Source organism: Vicia villosa, unplaced genomic scaffold, assembly GCF_029867415.1.
Source record: "Vicia villosa cultivar HV-30 ecotype Madison, WI unplaced genomic scaffold, Vvil1.0 ctg.000911F_1_1, whole genome shotgun sequence".
Lineage (NCBI taxonomy): Eukaryota > Viridiplantae > Streptophyta > Magnoliopsida > Fabales > Fabaceae > Vicia > Vicia villosa.
The window spans coordinates 50,240-66,683 of NW_026705409.1; the positions used below are offsets into that span (position 1 = coordinate 50,240).

The 16,444-nt window shown below is 36.7% G+C and overlaps 1 protein-coding gene across 2 annotated transcripts; it reads right to left on the reverse strand.

Annotated features, from left to right (window-relative positions):
• Positions 1–561: 561 nt before the first annotated feature.
• Positions 562–9,233, reverse strand: LOC131632183 (uncharacterized). 2 transcript variants are annotated; one of them, XM_058902967.1, is made up of 5 exons: positions 9,047–9,233; positions 8,648–8,961; positions 6,080–6,934; positions 4,622–5,776; positions 562–3,260 (listed from the first exon to the last, which is right to left on the reverse strand). In XM_058902967.1, exons 2-5 carry the CDS (start codon positions 8,793–8,795, stop codon positions 763–765), a joined length of 4,656 nt encoding a protein of 1,551 aa, XP_058758950.1. In that variant the 5' UTR covers positions 8,796–8,961; positions 9,047–9,233; the 3' UTR covers positions 562–762. The 2 variants fall into 2 exon arrangements, with proteins under 2 accessions (XP_058758950.1, XP_058758949.1); XM_058902966.1 differs by having other exon boundaries at positions 562–3,263.
• Between the last annotated feature and the right edge of the window lie 7,211 nt (positions 9,234–16,444).

The following is a 16,444-nucleotide window of genomic DNA, read 5'->3' on the forward strand; positions in this document are numbered from 1 at the left end:
TCTGAACTTCCAGTAAGATGACATGCAGAGAAGAAATGGTTTTGAAGCAATCTCAAGTTTGCACCAACAGGTTACATAAATTGTGGGAACATGTGTTATTATGAAGCCATGAATTCTTGTTGGAGGATCCAAGAGTATTGCCTCAAATCCATTGGCTGCCATCAAAATGCAGCATTCCAATGCTAACCAGTTTGTTGGTCAAACCAGTAGTGTAATGAAAGCAGACAAGTCTTACGGGAAGAAGATTTGGGTAGATAGATGTGCTCTACAGCAACAGTGCACTGTTTTTTTTAATTGAAACCTAGTTTAGAGGGAGAAAGAGAACAAGAGTGACTCGCTTCACATCTTATCACTCGGCTTATTAAACTCGTCCTAATTAGAGATACAAATGTCTAGAGTGGTCCATCAGAGAGAAGATTGTGGTTCTTCAACCTAAGGGGTGAAATTTGAAGTAAAAACCAACCTTCTTTTCTCCTTTATTTAAACCCAATCAAGAAAGAAAATAAATAGTTCTCAGAGAGTTGTAACAGCCACTAAGTAATATTTAACCAGCAAAATGGGTAGTGATGGGTTAAAGGGCCCACCAAAATGGCAATTGCCCATAAATATTTTCAGAAATTATTTAAGAATTCCTATAAAAATACAACAACAACATGGCTGCTGCCATATTAAAATTATTATCTTAAACACCTATTACATTGCTTAAATAAATCATGCTTAAGAGAAGCTATAATACAATGCCCTGTTGGGACTGAACATGTCTTAACTATCGAGGTCTTCTTTCCCAGTCAAAGACTCCGCCTCTTTCATCACTCTCCCGGATTGGCCAACAAACTGGTTAGCAAAGGAAGGCTGCATTTTAATGGCTGCCACAGGATCAGAGATAACACTCTTGGATTCTCCAACAAGAATCCCTGGCTTCCCAACAGCACCAGTTTCCACCATTTCTGCGACCTGCTGCTGCAAACTTGAAATTGCTTCAAAATCATTACTTTTTTGCAGGTCATTTTCCATGAATGGATGCATATGCAGATCTTCCCGTTCTCTGAATATTTGATAACCAATCACGCCATTGCTTCCATTTACTTCTCCAGATGTAAATGCAGGTGCTTTGCCCAGGTGCTGGCTATCATTCTTGGCCAATGCCTGCGGTGACTCTTGCGCTAATATGGCAGATGTTGAATAACTACCAAATGCAGCAGGATACTTAGCAAGCAAAAAAGCAGAATCAGGGAGTGGTGAGAAACCAGGCTGAACTTTGATCCCATTGATATAACTTACAATGGGAACAGTTTCAATGACCTGGCAGTCATTAAGATCAACCTCCAGAACCGGGATTTTTTCACCAGCACTAGCATGGCAGGCTGATTTCAGACTAGAAGAGGCAGTGTTTGAATTCGGGTGATGTGTACCATTTTCATCATTTCCCTTTACACTTAAATTAAGCTTCTGGGTGGATGAGGGAATGGTCAAGATCTTCCCGAATATTTTCACATCATTTTTCGGTGCTTCTTCCGTTGCTGAACTGCTGCAGCTCATATTCACATTCAGTTCCTTCTCAGAATGCACTTGCATATTACAGCACTGATGAACTCTGGCAGCCTCAACATGGTCCAACAAATTACCAGGATTACAAAGCTGGTAGCCAAGATTTGCATTTGTAAGAGGACCCTCTGATGGTCCTGAGAATGGAGGATTTTCAAGGCGTGGTTGGGGCTCATTTCCAGCATCAACAGTCGATCTTGAATAAGAAACTTCAGCAGATGATAGTGACGTATTCACCAAAGTGCTTGTATCGTTCAATTGAACTTCAACACCTGTATCAGCTTCATCTTTATCAACTAGACGTATTCTTGAACCCTCCAATTCATTTCCCTGTTGGCCAGAAGAAACATCAGAAACCAGTCTACCATCACCAACAGAAATAGGGTAGCATGATTCAATTATCTCCATACCAGACACCAATTTTGTACCTGCAATTCCCCCTTCGCGTGGTTCATCTTGAGCCCGCACTGAGCCAGACCTCTCAGAATCATACAAGACACCTACATTACCATCAGTGTCCAGGTTAGACTCACCCCCAATAACACATGCATTAGAAATCATATTTGCATCTTCATGATCTACAGTATTGGATTCATCATGATACATGTTCGTATCAGCTGCAGGCTGGTCCACGCCAGTTTTAGAGCCTGAAGTATCAGAGCCATTGGCTGAACCTGTCTCTACATTGCATGCATCTGTGTCGCTCCTGCCACCATCCACGTCATCATCCCCTAATGATTCAACATTTTCAGGTCTGTGACCCAAGAGATTCAATCTGAGACGTTTCTGAGTCTTGCTAAAAAAGACTTTGCAATGGTATTGGGATCTTGTTCTGACACACTGTGCAATCATTGCAAAATCCTTTCCAAAGGATGATACAGCATGAAGAAAGGCCGCCTTCTCCACATCTGTCCAATCAGTAAGATCAACTTCACCACAGCTCTCATCCGAACAAGTTTCATGATCAATAGTTTGAGTAATTTCTGGCGTCGGAGGTGGTTTGCGTAGAGGCTTTGCTTTCACGCACTTCCTGACCCTTTTGCCTTTCACAGGATTGACTGAACTAGTTATGCAGGAACTTGTTGCCTCAGATAAAACAGAACCACATATACTGGTTAACACATCAGCTGCAACAGTCTCTCTTTCATCTCGAAGAACTTCGAAATTTTTCAGCCTATTAGACATGTTATATCCCCTCCAAAGAGCACGCCCGGAACGCATTCTCCGATTTCTTGCAATGTCATGTGCCATCACTGAAGCTGCACTCAAGATATCAAGTGGAGAAGTATTTGGCATCAAGTCAGTTTTGGCTTTATAAAACTTCCTGAGCTTGTCGTCATCTTTTTTCTTCATTTTTTCAAAACAATCAGACTTGTGATTTTTGTAGTAGAACTCAACACAGTCTGCCGTCGTCTTGTGGTCAAGGAATGTAGCTATTTTCCGAAAATCTTTTCCAAAGGCAGAAAATTTCTTCAAGAAAATATCTCTCTCTTCTGAAGTCCAAGGGTTTATCATGGCTCTTTCTTTCTCAGTAGCCAATGGATCTTCAACCAGCCCATTACTAGATGAAAATGTTGAATTTATTTTGTCCTTTTGATCCAAAATTAATGCTGGCATCTTTAACGTGCTTCTGTGAATTTTGTGTTTGGATTCTGAAAGTAGTTGGCTTGTATACTTAATCAACTCAGATGTTGGAACCAACATTTGTTGGTTTCCTGCTGCAAATATAGACAAAATAAGATTTACATTAATTATCACAAAGCAAACCTAAATTAATACATAGCTACTATGAACAATAAATGTCACAATTCATCAAATGAAAGAGGTTATGCATATGTGTTAAGCATATATATAATGACAAACTTTCCCTTCAATGGGATCTTAATGACACACTCTCACACTTGTAAACTACACCATTTTCTTTTCTCTATTTTACTGGTCTCTACAAGATTTCCTAAAGTAATAAATTTTGCAGAGCAAGAAAACCTCCGTGGACAGCCAAAATGGGGGAGATTATATCGTGAGATCGCCCAAATCTTGTCAAATCTACCAAGTAAACCATAAAAAAAAAAATCCAAGAGCTAATTACTGATTCTCCAAGATTTAAAATTAGGACTTCAATATTTCAAAAGGGTTCTGGAAGATTCTGTTCTCTGACTTACAAAGTATGTACACGGAAGTTCACATAAACAAATATCTTTATCAACACTATATTTATCGAGCCATTATTCCAATTGTTCTTGTCCATATTAAATATATGTATAATTCTAAAAGTATTTCCTAATAGAGGCATAAGCCTCAGTGTATCACTGCAACTATGGAGCCATTATTTCATTTGTTTGTGTTCATGTTAAATAAATAAATGTAAATGCTAAAATTACTGACTAATAGACATAAACCTCACATGATATTAATATGAAGACCTGATAATTTACAAGCATGTCAATTACTTAACCTGGTTAATGCCTAATACAAAACTAAGTAAAACTAAATGAGGAATACGTTGATTGTTATTATACACAAGTCCTAACTTTTGTTTTTGATGTCACCAGAAGATTAAGTGCCTGTTTGGATTGGCAGTGGGATTGTCAGAATCATAGTGAGCTACCATGATTTTGGAAAAAGCTACACTTTGTATTTTCAACAAAATCATGGAGCTGCCGTGGTTTTATCAAATTCACCGCTCATCCAACCATTACTAAGAGTACCACACACAGAAGCTTCATACCAAAACATCATCAACATTATCAAAAAGCTAACAACTAGGCCATACAAATTCAATAACCATTTTTTGTATTGAATGCTAGTATTACTGGATGAAGTTTGCTAAATGGATGAAAGGCACCAAGCACCTAAAGCCTTATGAAACTATGGCAGAGCACAATGTCGTAGTTGGCTAAATATGTTAAAAGAAAACAACAACAATAACAATCGAAGTTGTTTCCCACTAGGTAAGATTGAATACATGAATTAAATAATGACATTAAGTTCTGTCCATGACAGCAACAAATCTATGAAACAAAAAACACATCAAAATCAATGCAAATGTGACAATCATAAAGAATAATATTTATACCTGGGAAAGGAAAACGAAAAGAAATAGAAGACCGCTTCTTCTGATTATTATAACTGGCTTCAAGTTTCTTGTGAGATTTTGGGCGTTGTTTCCTAATAGACAGTAAGCGCATATCTTCTTTCCACAAGTGGTGCAGGGCTGTATACTTAAGTGTCGCAACTCTCTCCTTCACTCTTGCCATTCGTCTTTTCTCTGCAATTTTTTCCATAATAATTGTGCCATTCTGAGAGCATGAACCAGTGCTAGCTCCAATGTTACCATTCTTGCGACATTTTTCAGGCAATAACTTAGCAAATACTTCATGTGCTGCTTTTGCAGATTTTTTATTGCAAGAAATAATTTTATCATATAAATTGTCCTCAGTTCTAGAATAAGAGCTTGCACTTCTCTTAGCACCCACACCATCATTAACCTCCAAAGATGAATTACTATCACTGCAAACAGAGACATTGGCAGCATGCCTATTAGTACAGGGAATTAAGCATTGCATGGCTGTAGAATGAACTCCACCCAAGTGTTCAGAGCCAGAACCATATCTCCTCACATCACATGAAGAAACCGCATTATTTATGGGCAGAGGCTCTACAACTTTAGACTTTGCAGGTCCATCACTGTTAGTATCAATTTCCAGGCAATTATCGCGTATATTAACAAAGTTAGTCGCAAGAGGCATCTTCTCTGTAATAGGCACCTTCTCCACAATAAGGTCGTCAGAAGATACAATCGGCGATGACTCTAAACAGGAAACCTTGTCATCAGAGCAAGGTTTTCCATTGTAACATAGCAGAGAGCCTACTGCTGCTGAACATGGAAATCTACCCTCAGATTCAGATTTTAGAGATCTATGTTCATTTTCAAGTGAATCAATTTCAGTTTCAGTCACCTCTAATACCTTTGAAATGCCGGCTTTCAATGTCAGCAACTTATCCATTGTAGTGGATCTTAATGAATTATAATCCACAGAGCTCAGATCTTCAGACTGTGGCAACTCAACTAGTGAAGGGCCCAAACTAGTCAATGAATCAATATCCACCTTCTCTAAATTGAGAGAAAACATCTGCAGATGATTTTGAGACTCCGGGCCAGGTGAACTACTCAAACTACCGACATCATTGTCCATATTTGCAGCTTTTCCAAACAATTTATCATCTTCACCTGTTGCAAACAAAGTGAATGTCAGGTTAAGACAAACAATACATAGTAGGGCAAAATCAAGTGTCCAGTACACATTCAAACACCTGAATAAATTTGACTCACCAAATATCAGAGTATTATTTATTTATTGACTGCAATTTTGTACAAACATACACAGACATACACGATATAAGATGAGCCCTAAGATGGGCCAGTGATGTTACTACTTCACTAATAACAGCAACACTCCTATCAGATAAGTTGCTTTGTTCTACAAGTTCACAAGAGTGAAAAGATTATAAACAGGAACAAAACCCCACATACCTGGTGAAGAGCTGCGGGCAGCAGTTGTTGGAGCTGCATGAGATGCACAGCCTGAAAGTTCTGAAACTTTTGGCGTTTTATCGACTAAGCTGGGGCAGAGGAAATTACTGGGTTCCATATTAAAAGGGGGTGAGACAGGTCCATCTTTGTTTGAAGTTGTCTCGGGTCCCTCAACATGCTTCTTCTCAAACTTTGCAAGTCCTTCGCCCCAATTTAGCCTAGGCTTCTTCTTCGAATTTGTCTCTTCAGATGGAGCAGAAGATGTACGACATATAGCAGTTTCCCTCGAATTTGACTCAACAGTAGTTGCCACTTTTTGTTGTAACCCATACTTCCCTTCATAGGTTCCCTTCGAATTAGACCCTCCTAAGCTTCTTGTGCCACTTGATTGGCTAAAGCTTGAGTCTCGTACAGATCCAGGCCGGGTCCATTTAAGTGGCTTCCAGTCAACCGTACCCAGAGAAGTATCCCTATCGTATCTCTGCCCTGCGCCAAATCGATTAATACCACCCATCTTATCATGTTGGTCTTTCATGTGGTGTTGTTCCCAAGCAGTTAATCCAGAATTGGGATGAGGGGAATATGTTGGCATATCATCAACTGACTTGCGTTCATTAAATGCATCAGTTTGCCTCCTGGACATATTAAGAGAGTTGCTCGGGCTTTCCCACGGACGCCCTTTCCATTCTCTCGGACTAAAGGCTCCTCTACTTTCCTTATAGACCCTTCCATACTTTCCATCCCCTCGTGAGCGAAAGTTATCTTCCTCCAGTTTTCTGTCACAAGGTCGAGAAAGCATATGCTCTTGACCAGATTCTTCTGTAAATGGCTGCCAACTACCCTGCCTACGATGACCTTCAGAAAACATTCAAACCAAAAATTGGAAATAGAAAAAAGGTAGAAATCAATAAACTATATATATTTCTTAGCAGTCACACCCAAAAATAAAAATAAAAAACTAAAGCAAAGGGAAGGGAAAAGCGAATAAGAAATCAGGACGTCTATATAGTACAAAGCATTTTGAATGAAAACATCACGGAACCAATCAGAGTCTTGGAAAACAGATATGCAGGGATGGAAAACAATAGCTATCTATACAAATGATATATCCTTCTATTGTTTGTTTACTTGGTACAAAATCATTCTTACTATTTGCCGATTTATAAAAATAAAATAAAAAATTGCTAGTACGGAAAGAAGCACCACGTTACTACCAGGCTAGGCACCAATAGAACTTTGGGATAGATTTGGCCCCATTTAAATGAGCTACTCATTTTAAAAGTAATATGAAAAATATCAACAGTCAACTTTTTTATTTTACTAACTACTCACTTTAGAAGAGCCAAATCCTTGTGGGACTATCAACAGAGACCCAACCAATAGAAATTGCGAGCAATTTTATGCAAACCCAAAGACTACTCCTTAGGCCCAAACTATAAGTAATTTTTCCTATTGTAGTCCTACAGGTCAAAAGTTATCCACGGATAGGGTTAACACGATCTGGGAATTTTAGTAGCTTTAGGAGAATTAAACCCACGTGTATGTAAAGATGAGAGTTCAATTGCAGATCATTGACTACGTGTACCTTCATTTGAAATGAAAGTTTGCATGTTTGTCTACTTAAAATATCATATTAATAACAACTACAAAGTCAGATCTTCAAAAATCTAAAAACCAATAAATCAAATAAAAGCTCGCAATTCAATAGTAAACCCTAAATGAGGTCGGTGGTTGTCTCAACCTTGCATGGTGATCCTTGACTACATATACCAACCCACATTGGCCATTTACATTTATTGATGTGAAAGTTTGCGTGTTTGTTATAATTTTTATAACAACCACAAAGTCGGATCTTTAAAAATCTAAAAATCAATAAATCAAATAAAAACACGCAATTCAATTGCAAAACCCTAAATGAGGTTGGTGGTTGTCTCACCCTTTCATGGCGATCATCGACTAGTGTACCAACCCACATCGGCCACCATTAACCTCTATCGATATGAAAGTTTGCATGTTGGTCAAGCTAAAATATCGTTTTAATAACAACTACAAAGTAAGATCTTCAAAAATCTAAAAATCAATAAATCAAATAAAAGCTCGCAATTTAATTGTAAACCCTAAATTAGATTGGTGGTTGTCTCAGCCTTGCATGGCCATCATTGACTACGTCGTATACCAATCCACATTGGCCACCATTTACATTTATTGATTTGAAAGTTTGCATGTTTGTCTACTAAAAAATATCATATTAATAACAACTGCAGAATCAGATCTTCAAAAATCTAGAAAACAATAAATCAAATAAAAGCTTGCAACTCAATTGTAACCCTAAATGAGGTTGGTCCTTGCAAGGCGTATAGTGTGGCGTGACCCATAATAAAAGCTCACAAACATCAAAATACACTAATTAGCTCCAAAATATTTAACAGCTACAATAAACCAAATCATTAACAGCAAAAGGGCAAGCAGTACACCAATTTGTTCCAAAATCAAAGCAATTAAGAAGTTTAACAGAAAAAATCATAAGTTACAAAACCTACAACATAAGAGAAAACAAAAACCACCAACCTGCCATTCTCCTAAAATTGCCAGGCCGATTGAACTGTTGAGGACGGTGGTGGTGATGATGAGAAGAAGAGCCTCTCCATCTACCCACAGTCCCTAGAGACTCGGAGCTCTCGTACTTCCTCTTTCGATCCAACGGTTCCAGCGACATGAAAAATCAACCTAACCTAAACAGTCTGTATCCACTGGCAGCACAAACAACACAGCCTCTGAATCCAAACAGAAGCCAATTCAGACCAACGCCACACCAAATCTAGAATTCCTCAACTCAGAAACGAGCAGCCTAGAGTCTCGCTTCCCTAAACCACGACGAAAACCTAGAAAATTGAAAACAAACTCTTCGGATTTAACAAAAGCCAAATAACAAAAAGCTTAGAGACAAAGAGAGTGGGGAAGGTTTACCTGAAAACAACGATGCGGAGATGGATTTGTATTTAGGCTTTCATAAAAAAGGTTCCTGGAGAGTGTGTGGCCGGAGAAGGGGGAAGAAAATCGCCGGGAGGAGGGAGAATGGGGAGGGTGAGGACAAAGAGAACCGAGAGAGGGAATGAATGAAACTAGAAGGCGGATCTCAGCGCTACTTGTAAACTCTTTTCAAACCCAATTTGGAATCCGGTAATATTTCTTTCTTTTTATTTTTTTTTTCTATTTACTTATTATTTTATTTCTTTTGACTCGTGTTTTAGTAATTAATATGTTTATAGAAGGTGTTTAGGTAAATATAATTATAAATAATATTGTTTTTAGTATTTATGCATTAAAAAATCATATTTTATTATTTATATAATAATTAAGTAATCTTTGAAACTTTTTTTAAGGAAAACTTTTTACGCGTTTTTGCATTAAAATATTTTTTTTCTTAATTATAAGATAATGTATTCTTTGAACATGTTTTAAGGAAACTTTTTAATGTATTTATGTATTAAAAAATATTTTTTTATTATTTATAAATGATGTAAGGAAAAATTTTAAAGTTTAATTCCTAAATTTTTAATTTATCATTTTTAATACATTCCTTTTATTAAAATTGTGTTCATCGTACCAAAAAAATTGTATTTTTGATCATTTTTATAAGATAAGGATCAAAAATATTTTGTTTTATAATTAGTAAATGTTTTGAACCGGGCCAATGGCTGGCCCAATCAACTTTTGAGTCTTTAAAAGATTTGGTCCAATCGATGAAAATAATAAAAGGCGTTTTTCCTTTATGCCCCTCGAAAGGGCAAACGTGGGTGGTTGACCCCAAGGCCAACTAAACCACTGTTGCCTCAACTGCATCTCTGCTCGTATTGACGGTTAGTTTTCACTCTGTCCGGGTAGTCTTCCAGAATGACGAGTATGAGTTGTCTATGAAGGTAGAGAAAAACACAAGAAAGGGGAGGTTGAATTGGGTTTTCAATAATATTTTCCTTCTTTAAACTTTTACGCAGAAGCTTAAATCATTGGTGTTCATCAGAACCTTTTCAATTCATATTTATCAGAGGCTTAATGTTTCTTAGACGCATTTTGCCTTCTTCAAAATTTAGGTCTTCTTATAGCTTCTAATAATTGAAAGGTAATAAACAGAAGTAAATGACATCCGATATATCCTGGTTCACTTGAGAAATTCTCAAGTTAATCCAATCCACCCTTCCGAGGTGATTTCGCCTTGAACTCAAGGTCTTCATCCACTATAACCAAACTGGTTACAATTGCATGGGCAACCGCCGACGACTAACAATGCATAAGCAACCGCAAGTGACTCACAATACAATGCACAAACAACCGCAAGTGACTCACAATACAATGCACAAGCAACCGCAAGTGACTCACAATATAATGCACAAGCTACCTGCAAGTGACTAACCCTGCACAAGCTACCCGCAGGTGAATAAATACAAAGAAATGAACCGTTCAGTGATCTCAATGGATATAAAGTTCATTTACCTCATTAGAGTCCTGACCTTCACTCGGTCTTCTAAGAGGATTTTTACAATGACACACTGCCATTGTCTTCTTGAGTTTTTGATCATCACTCGACCTCTCAAGGTACCATCAACATACAATTGATAAGATTTGTGTCTACATGATTGCTTCTCTTAAGCAGATTACACAGTTAATTTAAGCACATATTGTTTAACATAAATCTGAGCAACAACTCTTATGTTAAAACAATTTACATGAAGAATCCTTGAACTAAAACACAATCTAAGCAACAACTTTTGTGTTCATTATATTGTTCTTACAAATATGTATATGATTATATATTGGATAACTTCTTGTAATGTTCTTCATTCTTCATCTTCTTTGTTGAGCAAGTTAATGAAGGTGGAGAAAAACACAAGAAAGGGGGAGATTGAATTGTGTTCTTTATCAATTAAAAATCCCTCTCTTTTTCTTTAACGTCTTTTCTTTCTTTCGTTTAATCATCTATTGGATTATGCTTTGATGTTGCGGAAGCATGAAGATGTAGAACTACATAACCAATGAGATGTTCATTTTAACTTCTAAAGGATATAAGAACTTCCGACTTGTTCAGTATAGTTCTGCAGGACTTTTGTTTGAAGGTTCTAAGTTAAAATGAATAGTGCAGAAAGTAAAAGACACATTCATTTTTATCCTGGTTCACCTTCTGAATAAGGTACCTCCTGTCCACCTTCTTTAGGTGATTTACCTCTCAACAGAGGTCTTAATCCACTATAACCAAACTTGATTACATTTGCACGATCCTTCGTCGTGACTAACTATCCTTCATAGCCAACTGTTGTGACTAACCCTGCACAAGCTACCCGCGAGTGACTAACCCCTAGATGACTGAACCGTTCAGTGATACCTTCTAGATATAACGTTCATAAATCTAGTAACCTGCACAACAACGCGTTGTGACTAAATCCCTGCACAGCTACCTGGTGTGACCGACTGCAATGGACTATTCAGTGATCTCCACGAGATATAACATCCATTGACTCCTGGACTCCTGACCCTTACTCGGTCTCCAAGAGATTTCCACAATGACTGCAGCCAATTGTCTTCTTAAGCTTATGGCCGCAACTGGTCGCTCAAGGCATCTTCTGGAGATTTACAAATTTGCTTCTTATTCAAGCATATGGTCTCCTATTCTCAATACATATGTTTACGACTCACTGACTAGAAGTCACTTATGGAGCCTAAACAAACTATCAGAAGTTTCCTAAGATATAACACACTACGAGCAACAACTCTATGTGTTTTACATTTAAATACAAGAAACAAAATGTCTTGTAGTCTTATATTCGTGAACTTCTGGATGAGATCTTCTTCCTCTGAAAGCGGATAAAGAGCAGCAGCTCTTATGTAGGTTCCTTCTGTCTTGATCTTCATCTTCTTCTTCAATATTGATTATTGAGCTGATAACAGTTGATGACACATTAATCAACATCAGTAAACATGAAAACACTCTACGAGCAACAACTCAGTGTATTCAGTTCCCTTTGTCTTTCAACATGATTAATTAATGCTTGATCAAGTATTCTTGGATGTCTTCAATTCTCCTCAATGGAGCATTCTGCATAGCATGCAGGTTTTCTTCTTCATCCTCTGAGAGATTCTTCATGGTAGGCATATGATGTGTAATTCAACATTTAATCATCACACATAGTGTATGTTGCCTCTTAATGGATCAGTTAACTTAGTTTGTCAGCTTTTAAGTTCATGTTATTTATTTCCATCACATAGGCATGTGTTTAGTGTATAACAACACTGTGGATGATCACATACATAGTATGTGTTGCCTCTTGTGTATCTTATGATGTGTGTTTGCTTTCTCACACATTTTCTCTCTCTTGTATTGTACAAGCATATGTTCAGTGTATATCATAACGGTTGCTTATCACATACAGCCTTTGTGTCGCCTCTTGTATCTTCTTATGCATGTCTTCATATTTCTTCAATTAAGTGTTCATGCTCAGCTGCTTCATATACAAATGCACTGATGTATTCTGCAGATTCTTTCTTCTTCATTTGTGCGAAATATGTCTTTGGTTGCACACTTTCTTCTTATCTCCATCGATGATCCTCGTTGTATATTTTCTAATTCTCTTTCGGATCTATTCAAGGGGTGGATGATCACTCACTCTCCATTCTGGATAGATTGATTCTTTACTCAGTGCAAGATGGATGGATTCCATATACTATGGTCATTCCATACACATCAAGTTTGAATACTGGTTCTATTTATAGCTTGATGAGTGGTTACCGTTGGAATGTAGTCGTTGTAATCTGGTTGAGTATGAATTTGAATGTTTCGTATTGATCGGATGCATGTGTCCATGACAGAACCTTATCCTGCTGTCAGTTTGTGGCGTGCTACTCTGGTTTTTCTTTATTCAATGTGTTGCATGTAGCTTGCTTCTTCTTTTAACCTTGGGAGTTGTTCCTTTTAAAAGTTGTAATTGTTTTGCACGTGATGATGTTTCTAACAACTCTCCCTTTGATTCTAGGCTCTTTGTATTTTATTCAATTCTGTATGTTGAGCTGTAGATTCTTCATTTGCTTGTACGTGACTTCTACTGATGTTTGTATTTTATATGTGACTATACCGTAGCTTCAGAACTTGTAACTTCAGAACTTCTGATCTTTCTATGTGCGTGATCTTCTGATGTTGCAAAGCTTCTTGCAGCTGATCTTTCCTTGTTCATTTCCTTGCAGCTTCTAATGTGCTATCTGATTGAGGCTTTTTGTATGTGTGTTGGTATTGCTTTGAAGATTATCTTGTTGAATTCAAGCTTCTTGTGATACTATTGTTGATGTATATTCTTCTGAATGGTTTTGTTCCTTAATGTTGCTTCTTTACTTCAGATTTGCTAATCTTGGCTGCTTTGATGTATCCTTAATCAGAACATCTGATGAATGATGTTTAGCTCTGTCAATCTTCTTTCATGTTTTAGATGTAGTTGTTGTACTCTTCTTCTGATGAATCCTGTATAAGATTTATAACATAATATCTGCACACTAAATAAAACCATTAGTAATAAAATTGCTACTCACAAAATACATGTTTGTTATCATTAAAACTAAATTCTGAACATAGATTCTCAATCTTGTTCTAATAATCCCCCCTTTTTGATGATGACAAAAACCATGTATTTTGATGGAACAATTTTCTGAGAGGATAATAATTAAGCAAGTAAACTTTATCTCATTTTTTTATGTTCAATTAAGCAATTGATTTATTCATCAAAATCTAATCTTTTCCTTTTCTCCCCTTTTTGTTATCATCAAAAAGCGTTTAAACTTTAAAAAAAAATCTCCCCCTGAGATGTATAATCTCCCCTTGGACTAGATTGTCCTATTAATTTCTGAAATACATCTCCCCCTGAATTAAGTATTCCTATTTGTTTCTGATTGAGTCACTCCTGAGTTCTAACAATCTCCCCCTAAGATGAATATTTGAAATGACAACAACCATTATGACAGTAGGAAAGTTAGCGTCGTGATAATTGCAACAACAGTTTATTTAGTTGTTGTCAACTCCGTTGGATGAACTGATCTTATTTTTATAGCTTCTCAAAATAGACGTTGGAGGGCAAGAAGGTCCTTTAGGTTCCCAACGGCTTGGTCATAGTGGAAGACAAAATAGTAGGTAACGTTCGTCCATTCTTGGTAATGGAACAAAACATTTGTCTGTACCCTGTACCTCGTACTACATAATGTTATCTTCTATTCTTCTTGAACTTTAGAGGCTCACAGCATGAGTTGGAAGAAAAGGAAATAAACTTTGGATTCTTCAGAACCACGTCTTTAGAGTCTTCAGCACTTGGTCTTTAAAACCATTTTTTTTTTTTTTTTTTTGGAAATCTTGGTATCCGGCCTTGCGACCGACTAATCCAAGAGGGACCATTTGTATTCAGAAACTTGAGTCTTCAAAACTTCAAGTCTTTAGAGTCTTCAGAACCACGTCTTCAGAGTCTTCAACACATGGTCTTTAGAATGGTTTCTTCATACTTCATAATTTGAGAGTTAGAAAACTTATTATCAGATATGTGAGCATTTCCTTTTAGTGTTTGAGAATAGTTATGATTTTTTAAGGCTTGACCCTTGATGTATTCAGATTCTTGACTTTGTTATTAGAAACACCAGCTTTTCTGATTGACAACTTCTGATCTTGACGTGAATACTCGCTCGCTGATTTCTGATCTTGGAGCAGAAGCTCTAACAAAATTCTTTCCTTTGATTACTTGTGACTTTCTAAAGCAACAACTTATATGAGAAGCACACGGTGACTTGACTTCTGATGAATATTTAATATTCTTTCATAACTTCTGATGTTTCTTCAGAGTCAAATACGAAAGGTGTTTTTGAGGCACCTTACTTGTTTCTGATGATTATTTACGGACAATAATCCAGGATCTCTTAGAACATAGTATCGGCACACTCAAGAAACTATTAGAAACTAAATTGTTACATACAAAATATATGTATTGTAATCTTCAAAACTCATAGACATATTGCAGAACTAAATTTTGCTCTAACAATCTCCCCTTTTTGTTGATGATAAAACCATGTATTTTGATGGAACAATTCACAGGGTAATATCTAAATATATATGTTAGAAACATTATTTACCTTGTAAACTCCCCCTGAGTCTAAGACTCATGATGTCCTTCGATGGAACTTGAATATCCTTAGAAAGTGAACAAAAGTATTTGTAATATTCTTATCAGAGTTGCTTTGTCAGAGGGTACTTGTAGTCATTCTCAATAATATATTCTAAGCCTTTTATAATCAATGACAATGGTTTATTTGAAAACTAGGTATATTAAAATCATTATCTCTTCTCCCACTTTTTGTCATAATAAAAAAGTTAATTATGTGTGAAAGCGTAATTAAAAGCATAGGAAACAACAACAATTAAAAATTTCATTGGTTGATAAGAAGTACAAACTAGTATAGTAAGAAAATAAAGAAATACACAGATACAAACTAGATTTCAAAGACATCACAACTTTTATCAAACAATATGTCTCCATTTGTGAGTTTTGCTCGTCGAAGAATTCTGATGACTTTAGCTTCTTCAAATAAAGCAGATAGGACACGTCCATAAGGAATGAAGGACTGTTGAGAGTGTCTAGAGGCCAAGATGGATTCTTTCAGATGATTAAAGATAATGGCTGGTAGATTGACTGGAATGCCCTTGCTAAGGCAGAAGATAAGAAATTTATCCCTTGAGGATAAAACATTGAGACATTCTCCTCTGGGGTGAAGATTTGTGAGAATGAATTGAAACCATATTTTTGCAAGAGGTTTCAAATTCTCTGGATTGTTCATAGCTCGCCTAAAAGTACTGAAGTAATTTGGAACAACGGTGATAGCCATGTGATCAAAACTTTTATGATCATACGAGTAAGGTTCAGATGGACACATGATAGCTTCAGCAATAGAGGATTGAGTGATCATGAAGGGGATACCAAAGATATTTGAAGTGATGCGACTACCATCACTGCTAACAGATGCGTAAAGCCAGAAGGTCTTTACAACGTTAGGAAATATAGGACCTCGAAGCATTGCAACATATCCAGACCAACCTTGATTCTCTAGACACGTGCTAAGAAGGTTTTCAGTACACATAATGCTAGGACGTTTCTCACAGATAACTTCAAGTAAATTTTCATCTCCGTGAAACATTTTGACTGCCATAAGAGAAGGAAAAGTTAAGGAGAAGCAGACAAAGAGTGAGAACTAAGAATGAGAAGAGACTTTGAAAGAGACAGATATAAATAATGTATTCTTTGAAATATTTTTAAGGAAAAATTTTATTTTTTAAAAAATTATATATTCTTTAAA